The sequence below is a fragment of the Dryas octopetala genome, chromosome 1 (genome assembly GCF_963921425.1).
Source record: "Dryas octopetala chromosome 1, drDryOcto1.1, whole genome shotgun sequence".
NCBI lineage: Eukaryota > Viridiplantae > Streptophyta > Magnoliopsida > Rosales > Rosaceae > Dryas > Dryas octopetala.
The window spans coordinates 3,430,272-3,444,023 of record NC_141366.1 but is presented as its reverse complement, the minus strand read 5'-3'; the positions used below and the strand labels follow the sequence as shown (position 1 = coordinate 3,444,023).

At 35.4% G+C, this 13,752-nt stretch overlaps 1 protein-coding gene across 6 annotated transcripts; it reads left to right on the top strand.

Annotated features, from left to right (window-relative positions):
* Positions 1 to 933: 933 nt before the first annotated feature.
* PHYLLO (2-oxoglutarate decarboxylase/hydro-lyase/magnesium ion-binding protein) lies at positions 934 to 13,465 on the top strand. Of its 6 annotated transcripts, none has more exons than XM_086229337.1 (28): positions 934 to 1,185; positions 1,275 to 1,475; positions 1,566 to 1,765; positions 2,393 to 2,480; positions 2,676 to 2,792; positions 3,263 to 3,364; positions 3,597 to 3,656; positions 3,789 to 3,857; positions 4,098 to 4,202; positions 4,282 to 4,476; positions 4,817 to 4,915; positions 5,707 to 6,273; positions 6,652 to 6,876; positions 7,046 to 7,348; positions 8,133 to 8,200; positions 8,401 to 8,559; positions 9,073 to 9,198; positions 9,303 to 9,434; positions 9,514 to 9,631; positions 9,721 to 9,876; positions 10,090 to 10,329; positions 10,469 to 10,636; positions 10,863 to 11,006; positions 11,559 to 12,020; positions 12,144 to 12,437; positions 12,529 to 12,686; positions 12,796 to 12,903; positions 12,985 to 13,465. In XM_086229337.1, the coding sequence occupies exons 1-28, from the start codon at positions 1,045 to 1,047 to the stop codon at positions 13,235 to 13,237; spliced, it is 5,058 nt and encodes a 1,685-aa protein (XP_086085463.1). In that variant the 5' UTR covers positions 934 to 1,044; the 3' UTR covers positions 13,238 to 13,465. The 6 variants fall into 6 exon arrangements, with proteins under 6 accessions (XP_086085463.1, XP_086085462.1, XP_086085464.1 ...); XM_086229336.1 differs by having other exon boundaries at positions 2,393 to 2,510; XM_086229338.1 differs by lacking the exon at positions 3,263 to 3,364 and having other exon boundaries at positions 2,393 to 2,510.
* Positions 13,466 to 13,752: the final 287 nt, after the last annotated feature.

Genomic DNA, 13,752 nt, shown 5'->3' with positions numbered 1-13,752 from the left:
GTAAAGCATGTAATCCCAATAAATAAACATTTATATTATCATAAAAATTATCTCACAAATAAGATCTGTCCATAAAAGACATTTATTAATATAAGTTAATTAAATGTTTATATTTTATTGAAAAATTTCAAAATTAGAAAAAAAAAAAGTTACCCTTTTTTCCCAAGAATAAAGATAAAATTCAAAATTTATTCGAAGAAAAAATGAATTCAATCCAAAATTAACATAATTCAGTAGATATTGAAACCAACTCACTATTAGTATATCCCTGCCAAAAAAAACTATTAGTATATTAATATTTTTTTCATAAATGTTACGAATTCGAATATTTGATCTATTAAATAAATTTAAAAAATTGAATATGACAAAATGTTCATTTAAAAGTTAAAACCAAAGCCCTAAATGAACTTTGAACCGAGTTAAGCTATTTAGCCGAGTGGGCCCATCAAGAAGATCCAACCCTTTCAAATTATAACAGCTGACAATAGGCGTTACTGGGCCAACTCAACCATCAAGCCCAACAAATCACAAACTTCTTAGAAATTACGCACCGTCTAAAAATCACGGGTAAAAATCCGAAGCCCATAACGGTCACTAGAAACCGCGTAAAAAAAAAAAAATCACAAACTGCTTAAAATTACGCACTGTAAAGGTGAAAATCACGCGTAAAAATAAAAAACTGCGTAAAAATTACGCACCGCCTTTTATAGAAAAAAAAAAAAAATCTCACCGCCAAACGCATGCTCTCCGTTATAAAAGTACACTAACGGTCACAAGAAACCGCGTAAAAAAAATCAAAAACTGCGTAAAAATTACGCACCGCCTTTTATAGAAAAAAAAAAAAAAAAAAAAAATCTCACCGCCAAACGCATGCTCTCCGTTATAAAAGTATAACGGTCACAAGCACAGTAATACAATGTCCGCGGCCACAGCTTCCTTATCCTCTTCAGTCTTCACCGCCTGCTTCATCCTCACTCCTCACTCTTCACTGTCGCAGACCTCACTCCCTTTCTCTTCTTCCTCTCCACTCAGTCTCCCTCCTCAATGCTATTACTCACAAACTCTCTCTCTTTCCTACATTACAAGCGGAGGTCTCTCCCATACGCAATGCCCTCACCGCGGCCTCTCCAATTCCTCAACCCAAACTCCCGTCAATTTCGACTTCCCAAAAACCCTAATTCAGAGGTCGTTTTACTTTTCTTCTCGTTATTTTCACTGTTTTATGGGTTTTTGTCTGATTTTTCCTTTTTTTTTTTGGGCGAGGGTGTGGTTAGGCTGTTCGAGGAGTGCGATTCGACGGTCCGGCAATCGAAATCGGCCAAGTGTCGGACGGTGATTTGGTGATTGAGACCTGCGTCACGCGGACTCTGACTCCGGCATTGACGCTCGAGCGAGGGCTTGAAAAGATCAAAGAGGCAGTTGAGGAGTTAAAGCTCAATCCTCCTTCCACTTGTAGTGGAATTCATAGGTTTCAGGTAATTAAAATCTTCAATCACTGATTTGATTGGTTACTCGTACAATACAATGTGCATTGAATTTTGTGAATGTGACGCTGAATTTTACAGGTCGCTGTGCCGCCGAGCGCCAAAGCCTTGAACTGGTTTTGCTGCCAACCGGAGGCCTCTGCGGTTTATCCCCTGTTTTTCATATCCAAGGATTCCGACGACAATCCGAGTTATAAATCGCTGTTTGTGAATGAGACCCGAGGAATCTTCGGAATTGGTGCCGCAGTTTACTTCACACCTTCTTCTTCTTCTGTCAAAAAGTTAGTTCCCGCCTTTTCTTTTCTGTTTCTTAGTCTGCATTTGATTTTATCTTCTATATTATTATATTTTCTTGTAAAGTTTACTTTATTGAAGACAGAAAATCGTTTCACATCTCATGCCTTGTTAGACTGAAACTAATTACTGAATTGGTCTCAAGTCTCACTGTGTGATACTTTCTTTTGATTCATTTTTAGTACTACCTGTTATATGTTACATGAGATTCCTGTTAGCATATGGTTTTAGAATTGACATATAGACATGAGTGCACGACGTCAGTTGCCTGTTAGGTTTTTCTGGATTAGGAGTTAGTAATCTTGTCGGTGCTTCAAATTAGAGTAATCCTGCTGAGGTCACAGGCTTATGGGTTTTCCTCCAGATAGAATGAACAGTTGCTCACAAGTCAGGAAAAGACCAATGACATGGTGGTTGGTGTGGTCTCTTTATGTCAGAGTAATGCTAAATTATGGAAGATTGATATAAATTTTTATAAGTTTTCTCCAGATTTTTTTTAAAATTTGTTTTCTATAGCCGAGTACTTCAAGTTTAATGGTGGAATGCTTTGATAAAAACTGAAAAATAGCATATTGTGCGAACAAGCTAAAGGATATATGCATATTTTTTTGCAGATATCTATCAAATGAATCAACCTCTGTAATTGCTTATGGTTTTATGGATATTAATTACCATCAAGAGTCACCTTTGCTGAAGCATGAGGCAGGTTCTTATTACTTTTTTGTTCCTCAGGTAAACTTGCATTTGCTTGTGTACTTGTGGTGTGATTATCCAGAGTATCCTTGTATTCCCCTTACAAATTTTGGGATTGAGATTAGTGAAGTTGATGGTTATGCAGTAGAACTACTATCCAACATACCAACACTACTATTTAACAGAAAAATATTATTTTAACAGATTGAGTTACATGAGTATGAGGGTGCTTCTATTTTAGCAGCAACAATTGCTTGGAGTGACTCTTCCCTTTGTACATTTGAGGAAGCCATCCATTCTTATGAGTTATGTTTCGAACAGGTATCATGTGGATGTAGTCTTACATCTCTTTGTTTCACTATCATGCTTCTATATTTATTTATTTTTTGCATTTGGTTTAATTATTGTATTACATTGTTTGGTTGTAATGTTAAAGATTTGGGAGCATTATTTATCCACCACGGACTTCTTAATATATTACATTGTTTGATGGAATTTTTTGACATTGGTTTTTGAATTATTGCTAATAGTGGCATTTTGTCTGGGCGTAGTTGTTTTATTTCTGACATTCATTCTCACAGATGTTTTTGAAATCTCTTCTAAATGTTAAAGTTTAAACTTTAATTAATATTATTGTTTTAAGTTTATTTTCTTGTTTCTATAGAGTTGCATAAAATAAAGTTGAAAGTCTTTGATATGGCGTTTTTCCATCTCAACTAGTTGCATTATTCTTGAACGAAGCATTCTACTTAGTCCTAACCCATCATGTTGATTGTGAAATACCTTTCCAGTCTAGATGTAATGTTTGGCCCGCAACAAAGAAATCCGACACTAAAACTATCAGATGTACTCTTAGGAAGCTTAATCTTCTAGAGGATGCAACTGTTCCTAAGGTATAAATATCAAGATTTTGCGTAATATTTTCAAAAACAATTTGGTTTTTTTTTTTTTTTTTTTTAATGCTTAATTTGATGAACATGACAATTGAAATAAATTTCGGAACTCTTTGTAAGCATCCAACTCATTTTTCCATAAAAATTTGGGTTGGAATTTTTCAAGGATTTTATACTTTTTTGGATGTTGATTTGTTTGTTATTCCATTTCTGAGTGACACGATTTTTGTAGGTATACATGAATGCTCTGTTATCAGGTGGAAAATATATTGCGGCTGACACCATGGCACTGGTATCCTCCCTTTCCTGGTAATTGTTCATTTTCTTCTGTGAGGTTACATTTACTATTCATGTCTCATATAAGCAATTACTGGTATTCTGTTAGTATTTTGACTGTTTTAATATCATTTACCTGTTTTTGCAGAAAGAGGCTCCGACTTCTTGCCAGTTCTGTGTCAGGCTTTCACCTACCATTACTGTTTCTAGTAACATGGTATGATATTTTCATGTTAGTAAATTTAGGAAAGCATATGCTCATAATACTTGGGTATTCTTATGAGCATTGGAAGTAGAAAACACAAGTAGCTTGGTAGAATGCCACATGCCACATACCATATACCTTGTGTGCTTGCAATTCTTCTATTGATTACATTTAGTTTGTATTTTAGTAATGTTAAGAGGGAACAAAATCAGTTGAATATTGTTCAGGATATTTGTCTGTTTCTACTATCAGTTGGATCATGCCAGTGAGATGAGCTACTCAGTACAAGATTGTGCCAACATCAATACTGTTTGGGCATCACTTATAATTGAAGAATGTTCTCGACTTGGTTTGACGGTGAGATTAAGTATTTCTAAATCTATATTATCTATAATGTCGTACTTTTGTCTGATTCATTCTACATTCTTCATTCTAGTATTTTTGTGTAGCTCCAGGATCAAGATCATCCCCTCTTGCTGTTGCTGCATCCACTCATCCTCTTATTACGTGTATTGTATGTTATGATGAGCGCTCACTTGCATTTCATGCTGTTGGTTATGCAAGAGGATCTCACAAACCAGCAGTAGTCATAACATCATCTGGCACTGCAGTTTCGAATCTTCTTCCTGCTGTGAGTTTACCAGAAATTTATCACGAGTAATAAATCTATTTTCTGCTACTGAAAGCTTGAAATCTACAAGGTTTTTCTGAAAACCTGTTGTCTTTTGTTCCTCCAATTCTGCAATTTTTTGGTTATTGTATTTTAGCCACTTGGCCGTCTCGGACATTTTTGCATTTTCTTGCTCTGGTTTGTGGCATGCTGGAAAAAAATTTATCATTACATTGTTATTTTACAAGTCTTCGTTCAACATGTGTGTGTTTATGACACAAATCATATATGTGCGTTATGTGTCTATGATAGTGTTTCTTAATTTTCTGCTATCACAATAACATTTAAAGAAAATGTCCAGGTCGTCGAGGCTAGTCAAGATTTTGTACCACTTCTATTGCTCACGGCTGACCGTCCTGCAGAATTGCAGGATGCTGGAGCAAACCAAGCAATCAATCAGGTATGGAAGAATTAATTACATTTTTCCAGTGATTTTATCAAATACTATGCTATTTTTAGATATATATATATATATATATATATATTTGTGTGTTTAGTGTTTATACCAATTGTACTTTTGGAATTGAATGATTATGCATTTCCATGGTTTTAAACCATCTGAATTCAACTTACAGTTATAAATTTCATCAATTCATAGACTAGTGACTACTGATGACAATTAAAGGAATTTGAGTCCTAGTTGACTTTGAGTTATTTATTACATGAAGAGCTAAGTCAACGAACTTTCACCGCAATAGATAGATACATCATCATAATCTGATACTAAAAGGAAGCAAAAGCAATTAATGTTGAATTGGTACAAAATGAAGTGCTTAAAGTTGTATTCTGCAAATCTACAATAATTTGAGTCCTTGATTTGTCCTAATTATTTCTTCCTTATTAGATATGAAAAGAAAATCCTATATTTGCAACTTAAATGCAGGGTGTATAAAGTAAAAGTAGGTATCTTTTATTGTAAGCTGTACCCAAGATTTCATAATTGAGAGGAAATTTTGTACTTGTCTCTGCTGCTGGTAATGGATTATCTCGCATGTGGCACCTGTATGTTTCTAGTCTACCTTCAATGACTTTTTTATCACTTCATTTGGCATAGAATTCTAATTCAATTAAACAAATTTAAACTTCTGGGTTTCTATTAGAGCATAGTTGCATGAGGACATAATTGAGTTGCTGCATTGAGATATGGATTAGATTTTCCTTTAGTTTCACATTTTTTACTTTGTATGCCAGGTAAACCATTTTGGTTCTTTTGTAAGGTTTTTCTTCAGCCTTCCTGCACCCACTGATCATATTCCAGCACGGATGGTGCTTACAACACTTGACTCAGCTGTACATTGGGCAACCTCTTCACCATGTGGCCCCGTTCATATTAACTGTCCCTTCAGGGAGCCACTGGAAAATAGCCCTAGCAAATGGATGTTGAGCTGTTTAAAAGGATTAGACTTTTGGATGTCCAGCGCTGACCCATTTACTAAGTATATTCAAGTACAACGTGCTCATGCATGTAATGATGGTTGTGACCAAATGTTAGAGATTCTAAATGTAATTAAAGGGACTATCAACGGGCTTCTACTTATTGGTGCAATCCATTCGGAAGATGAGATGTGGGCAGTTCTTCTCTTGGCTAAACACCTTCAGTGGCCTGTTGTAGCTGACATCTTGTCAGGATTACGATTGAGAAAGCTTTTGACAGCTTTTCCTGAAATTGAAGATGATCTGTTGTTTGTTGACCATCTTGACCATGCTCTACTATCAGAGTTTGTCAGCAATTGGATAAATATTGATGTGATTATTCAGGTATACCTCTTCCTCCACCCTCCATCCACCTCTTCTATTTGGCTTAGTTTTATGGCCTTAAGTGTTATTTTTGTCTTCTCTATGGAAGTGCGAGACACCTTTACTGTAGTTGTGGTTGGTGAAAGTGCAAGTGGAGTATAAATCTGTCAGTGTAAGAGTATTTTAAACTCAGTGATTCTGGAAAAAAGGGATTTCATTTTAATCTATAATCCTAAAATTACATCCAAAGAAAACCCAATCTTGAACCCTGTTGATGAGTTGACATTTTATATTAACCCTGCAACCATGGTTGTGGACTATACTACAGATGTCAATTGTATGAGCGGCTATTTTCGTTTCTTCTTGTTAATTTTATGCCTTGGTGTTTGTTACAAACAGATTGGGAGTAGGATTACAAGCAAGCGTGTTGCTAAAATGCTAGAGGAATGCTTTCCATGCTCATTTATCATGGTTGACAAGCATCCATTTCGTCACGATCCTTCTCATATTGTAACCCATAGAATCCAAAGTAGCATTGTTGAATTTGCTGATTATCTACTTAAAGCTGGTTTTCCCCATATGAGCAATGAATGGCGCACTAATCTTCAAACGTTAAATGTTATGGTAATAAATAAATTTTATATTAATGGTGATTTGTGTGTCATTCTTATCCTCATTTTGAATGTTCCAACAAAAACCGACTTTATTCTGGATAGGATTGTAAAATGAGTAGAACTGATAAAAAGAAGGATGGTGGAATGAAAAACCTCCTTCTCTTTTTCTTATATTATAGGTTGCAAGGGAGTTGGCATTTCAAATTTGTGCTAGATACGCCTTGACTGAACCTGCAGTCGCACGCATAATTTCAGAAGCACTTTCAGCTGGGTCTGCTCTTTTTATTGGGAACAGTATGGCGATACGTGATGCAGACATGTATGGATGTGGTTGGTCAGAGCTTAGTCATAGTATTGCAGCCATGAGTTTAAAATCAGAACTACCATGTCATATGATTCGGGTGGCTGGGAATAGGGGTGCAAGTGGTATTGATGGGTTACTCAGCACAGCTGTTGGTTTTTCCGTAGGATGCAATAAACGAGTAAGTTTTTGATAATTGTCTCAGCATAGTACTCATAATTGACTTATGAGTACTAGGTGTTTGTTGGTTATATTTAGTATTTAAGTTGGAGAACTATTCTGCTGCAGCATGTACCTATGGATGGGGATTGATTGAAATTAGCTATTGTGCTTAATTTGTTTTTATTGGTATAGAGTTTCTTATGCTTGAAGCAAGTAGTTACTGTTGTTTTTTCGGATGGTTTGTACTTGAATGTCTTTTCTTTTGTAAAGCAATATAAGATTTTTAATTTTGGATGCTTGCAATCATTTTTAGTTAAGAACTTAATTTTTTCATCATTGTATGGATGCTTGCAGTCATTTACAGTTTATGCTTCTTTCTTTTATCCTATTCTCCTTTCTTAATCTATACAAATTTACACTGGTTCAAATTTGTTATAATGTTAGTACTTTGTGTGATTGGAGATGTTTCTTTCCTTCATTAAGTAGTTAAATATGCTTCTTTCTTTTATCCTATTCTCCTTTCTTAATCTATACAAATTTACACTGGTTCAAATTCCTTATAATATTAGTACTTTGTCTGATTGGAGATGTTTCTTTCCTTCATTAAGTAGTTAAATATAGCTGATTTTCCTTCATAAGGTATTTAATTCAGATGCTTGCAGTGATTGTTAGTTAAGAACTTCATTTTTTCATCATTGTATGGATGCTTGCAGTCATTGTGAGTTGATGCTTCTTTCTTTTTTCCTATTCTCCTTTCTTACTCTATACAAATTTACACTGGTTCAAATTCGTTATAATGTTAGGTACTTTGCGTGATTGGAGATGTTTCTTTCCTCCATGATACAAATGGCTTGGCAATTGTGAACCAGAGGTAGGACGCTTTTCTATTGGTTTTTCAGGCTTGGGAGTTATGTTCTAGTATATTCCCTGCTTTTATTTTTCCCCTTTTATTTTTTTTCTTTTTGTTGTCTTATAATTCACCTGATGTACTATTTATTGACATCTCATCGTACCAGAATGCAGTATAAATTTTTTGTTACTTTATTGATACAAATTTACTATGTTGTGAAGGACATTGCGGAAACCAATGACAATACTTGTGATTAACAATCATGGTGGTGCAATATTCAGTCTCCTTCCTATAGCAGATAGAATCAAACCAAGAATCCTGAGTCAATATTTCTACACCTCTCACAATGTTTCAATCCAGAAGCTGTGTGCGGCTCATGGGTAAAATCCTTGGTACATAATGAATATAAACCCGTTTTGCTGCTATGTGATTCATGTACTCGACAACCTTACATTATATGAGATAATGTTAAAGGAAAGGAGTCAGAAGATGTTTTCCTTGTTGTGTCTTTTCTCATTATATTAGGAGGTTGAGTTGGAGGTGCGTTAAAGATGCTATGTGCAATAAAAGGCAATTCAACAGATTTTAAAATCAGAGAATATGATTTGGTGATGTTGGAGTTGTGATCACCCACTTAAGTCATTACCAAGAAATCAACAACCCTTGAGATAACACGAAGAATATTGGCAAGATGACCCATATGAACTTTGTACTGCTTGATTAAATGAGGATACAAGACATGGAAACTGGATAGTGAATGCGCCTGAATATATAATTTTTCTTGTTGAGAAACTGCATCAGTGCTTACAGTTTTCATCTTCATCGTTGACTTACTGTCATCTATATGCAAACCAATTGTTTTTTTTGGACTTAAAAAATCACTAATTTTACAGTGTGATGCATCTACATGTGAAGACGAAGTTGGAGCTTGAAGATGCATTGTTCACATCTCAACATGAACTGGTGGATTGTGTCATTGAAGTTGAGAGCTGCATAGATACCAATGCCAGCTTTCACAGGTTGGTGGTTACACACTACTTTGATGAAAAATCTTTTGTATCTTCTTAGCACATATGTTTCTCACTTTTCCGAACTTATCAAACAAATATTGTTCTGTTCTCAGTACTTTAAAGAAGTTTGCATGCCAAGCAGCAGATCATGTGTTAAGCCTCTCCTCAAAGCTTTCTGTTCAAAACTTTATAGCAGATGGCACTTTACTTTGCAGAGTCCATAGAATGGAGTATTCACGCTTTAGGTAAATTTCTTTGTCGATGGCATATTTTAAATATTCAATAGAAAGGATTTGATGTATTTTTATTTTCTTTCTGTGACAGGATACCACTCTGTGCTCCTCATACTATGATTTCTGTTGGTGACAATGCCACTAGCTTCTACAGAGAAGGGTTTATTTTAAGTTTGTGCCTCGAAGATGGAACTGTTGGATTTGGCGAGGTTAGTTTTGGTTTTAATATTTTTCTTCTTTATCCACTCGCATACTTATTATGATGTTTAAAATTCCATTCATGACTTTCATTGAACAGGTTTCACCTCTAGATATCCGCAGAGAAAACCTGCTAGATGTAGAAGAGCAACTAAGGTTTCTTATTCATATTATGAAAAGAGCTCAGATCGGTTGCTTCCTTCCTCTGCTAAAGGGCTCATTTTCTTCTTGGATATGGACCAACCTGGGAATCCTGGTAGGTCCAATTATTTTCATGCTGCATATGAGTATCATATAATTGGTATAAAAAAAAAATAAAACTTAAAAGAAAAATAAGCATTGTCACTTATCGAAAAGATAAAGATAAAGCTTTGTTATAACTTCTTATTTATAAGTATACCTTCTTTGTCTTTTTATATCTTCAAAGGAGTTATGTTTCAAATAAGAAATGCTTTTGACTGTAATACAGCCATGTACACTCTTTCCTAGCATCAGATGTGGTTTGGAAATGGCAATTCTTAATGCCATAGCAACTAGACAAGGTTCCAATTTATTAGGCATACTCCATTCCCAGAAAGTTGGAGATATATCTGAAAAGTCGCCAACAGTTCAGATTTGTGCCCTTGTTGATTCCAATGGAACACCCACAGAAGTAGCTGATGTTACTGCCACACTTGTTGAAGAAGGATTTACTGCAGTAAAGCTGAAGGCACTAATCTCTCTAATTCACAATTCTATTCTTACGAAACATTATGCTAATTTGATACTGTTATTATTGTGCATCAAATTAAAATAAAGGCTTTGGTTTTCTGGAAATATTAGCTCACATTCCATTGATTTTGCAACAGGTGGCACGTCGGGGGAGTCCCTTGCATGATGCTGCAGTTATACAAGAAGTAAGAAAGAAAGTTGGATACCAGATTGAAGTTCGTGCTGATGCGAATCGGAACTGGACCTATGAAGAAGCTATCCAGTTTGGTTCCTTGGTAAAGAATTGTGATCTACAGTATATCGAGGTATGCTCTGTGGAAAATTGGTTAATATTATTTTCTATTCTACATCCTAGTCCCGAGGGGTGCCTTCTGATGTAGATCATATTTTATATGCTGTGTAGGCCTTCTTTGAAAATTTGATGATTCAACTGTGCCTCATCTTCCTTTTATCTACATCAATGTAGGATTAATGGTGCTAGTCAATATTTGTAATGTAACTGTTGACCCTATGACTGTTTTTTTATTTCAGGAACCTGTTCAAAATGAAGATGATATTATCAAATTCTGCGAAGAAAGTGGGTTGCGTGTGGCACTGGATGAAACTATTGACAATATTGGAGAACATCCGCTTAAGAAGCTAGTGAAGTATACCCATCCAGGAATAGTAGCTATTGTAAGTGGCAATTTATGTTCATTAGTATAATTTGTGGGTGCACTTATTAGCATGTCATTGTAGCACAGGAACTGTGGTTTGACCAAGAATAAGGTCATTACTTTTTCTAAGTCACATCTGATAGAGTTCAGTTGGCAAATTACATATTTCATGCATCAAAACCAATGTAATACTGGTAAAGGATCCATCTAAGTTCAACTCATGAAGGCCTTATTCCAGCTAAAGAGTCAATTAGTTAGGTAGCTAATATTGTCCAAAGTTTTTATACTGGCTGTATGTACTTTCAGGAGCATTTCTGGTATTTAGGACTATTGCGGGTTCATGACCGTCATTTCTGCTTTTGAATAAATACAGAGGTATTGTAAGAAAAAGAACAATAAACAAAATCTACAAGTAGGATCACAGAAAATTATGAAATTACAAAGAAAAAAACACTGAATCTATGCTTTGATGATGTCTTTGATAGAGAATGTCTTGCTGAAATTTATGACCACTTGTGAAATATGTTAATGTTGAGTTCCTGATTTAGGATTTCTATATTGGTTCTTTCAGGTTATTAAACCAAGTGTTGTTGGGGGTTTTGAAAATGCTGCAACAATTGCCCAATGGGCCCAACAGCACCAGAAAATGGCTGTTGTTAGTGCTGCATTTGAAAGTGGCCTAGGTTTGTCAGCATATATTCAGTTTTCCTGTTATCTCAACCAAAAGAATTCAGAGATATGTAAAACGATGAACTATGCATTAGCCCCACCGATAGCCCATGGTTTAGGAACATATCGCTGGATAAAAGATGATGTAACGACTGCTCCTCTGAAGATAAGTCGTAATCCACATAGTGGCTTCATAGAAGCATCTGTTGCTGATGCTGATCGACTTCTGCAGACATTTCAAATCAATCAAAACATAGTTCATGGAAATTTTACTGGAGAGGAAGTTTGTACATACCAGCTGCCTGTAGATTTGAAAGGTTTCTCTTGTTACATCAAAGTTCACGAGATTGGACAAAGAGATGATGTTAGTAAAAATTTTGTGTACTTGTGTACCCTCCCTCTCCATTCCTTTAGAGTTTGATATGCATTAGCATGTAGCACTTCTCCTTTGTCGCATGCTCACTACACAAAAATTATGCTGATGCAGGATAATGTATTTGTATTTCTTCATGGGTTTCTTGGAACTGGTGAAGATTGGATTGCTATCATGAAGGCCATTTCAGGATGTGCAAGATGCATTTCAATTGACCTTCCCGGTCATGGTGGAACAAAAATACAAAACCATGGTGATAAGGATGTTGATTCAGGTTTGTCAGTTGAGGTAGTTGCCGATCTTATATGTGAATTAATTAGGCATATTACTCCTGGGAAGGTTACCCTTGTGGGATATTCAATGGGAGCAAGGATTGCACTGTACATGGCTCTGAGGCTTACTGACAAAGTATGTCTTCTGTTTTGAAGAATTTCATTTCAATTCGAGCTTAAGTTATGTTTTTGCGGTGTTAACCAAAAAGTAGGATATTATCATGAAGGTCAAGGGAGCTGTTGTAATATCTGGAAGCCCTGGATTAAAAGATGAAGTGGCAAGAAAAATTCGTAGAGCTCAAGATGACTCTAGAGCTCGCTTCCTTATTGCATATGACCTAGAACTCTTTCTAGACACTTGGTATGCTGGAGAGCTGTGGAACAGGTGATTTTAATAGTTTTCTCCTTAATTGTCTTTGGCCTATATGGTTGCCTATAATAGGTTAAAAGGTTCTTGTGCATGCATCTTTAACTGTATGATTTAATTTGAACAGCTTACGAGTCCATCCCCGATTTCGTGAGATAGTCGCCAGCCGCCTGCATCATGAAGATGTGCAGAACCTTGCAAAAATCCTGTCTGCTTTAAGTATTGGGAGGCAGCTGTAAGCTTACTTACTGAATATTTGTTTCTCGCACAACATACATTCTGAATATGGTGTTGATAAATCTATTTTCCATGTTAGGCCATTGTGGGAGGACTTGAAGCACTGCAAAACACCCCTTTTGCTCATTGTTGGAGAGAGAGATAAAAAATTCAAGATGATAGCTCAAGATATGTGCCATGAAATTGGTGGTGGTGTGGTAACTGGAGATGGCCCAACTAATGACATTTTTGAGATGGTTGAGATTCCTGATTGTGGACATGCTGTCCATCTGGAGAACCCTCTCCCTGTAATTCGCGCATTGAGACGATTTTTGACAAGCCAGATATCATAGATTAGAGGTAAAAGGGACTATAAGAAGGGCCGTGGCCCCTGCGAACTTTCGAAAAACAGAAAAGAAAAGAAATTCAATATAAGTTGTAGAATACCAATGTGTTCATATTTGTTGTTTGTAATTACTTTTTTTTTCTCTTTCTATTCTATTATTTTCGTGAACATTACAATTAAATCAAATTCCAACTAACTCAAACCTCACAACATTATTTGGATATTTATTTTTTATGATTATTGGTAATATGAGTTTTTTTTTTTTTTTTTACTTAATTGATCATATTACTTTTTTTTTTTTAAGACTGGGCTTGTTTGAACCCAATTATTTTGTATCTTATTTATAGCCTAATTTTTTGTATAATTTTCCCCTACATTTATATTTGCAAAAAACTACAACTAATGATTATTTATTCTTGTAGTTTCATTTGTTTTAAGGACCATATCTCTTCAAAGCTCAATTTCTTAAATAAAACTCCTTCGTTAAACTAAAAAAGAAAATTAATTTAAAAACTAGATATT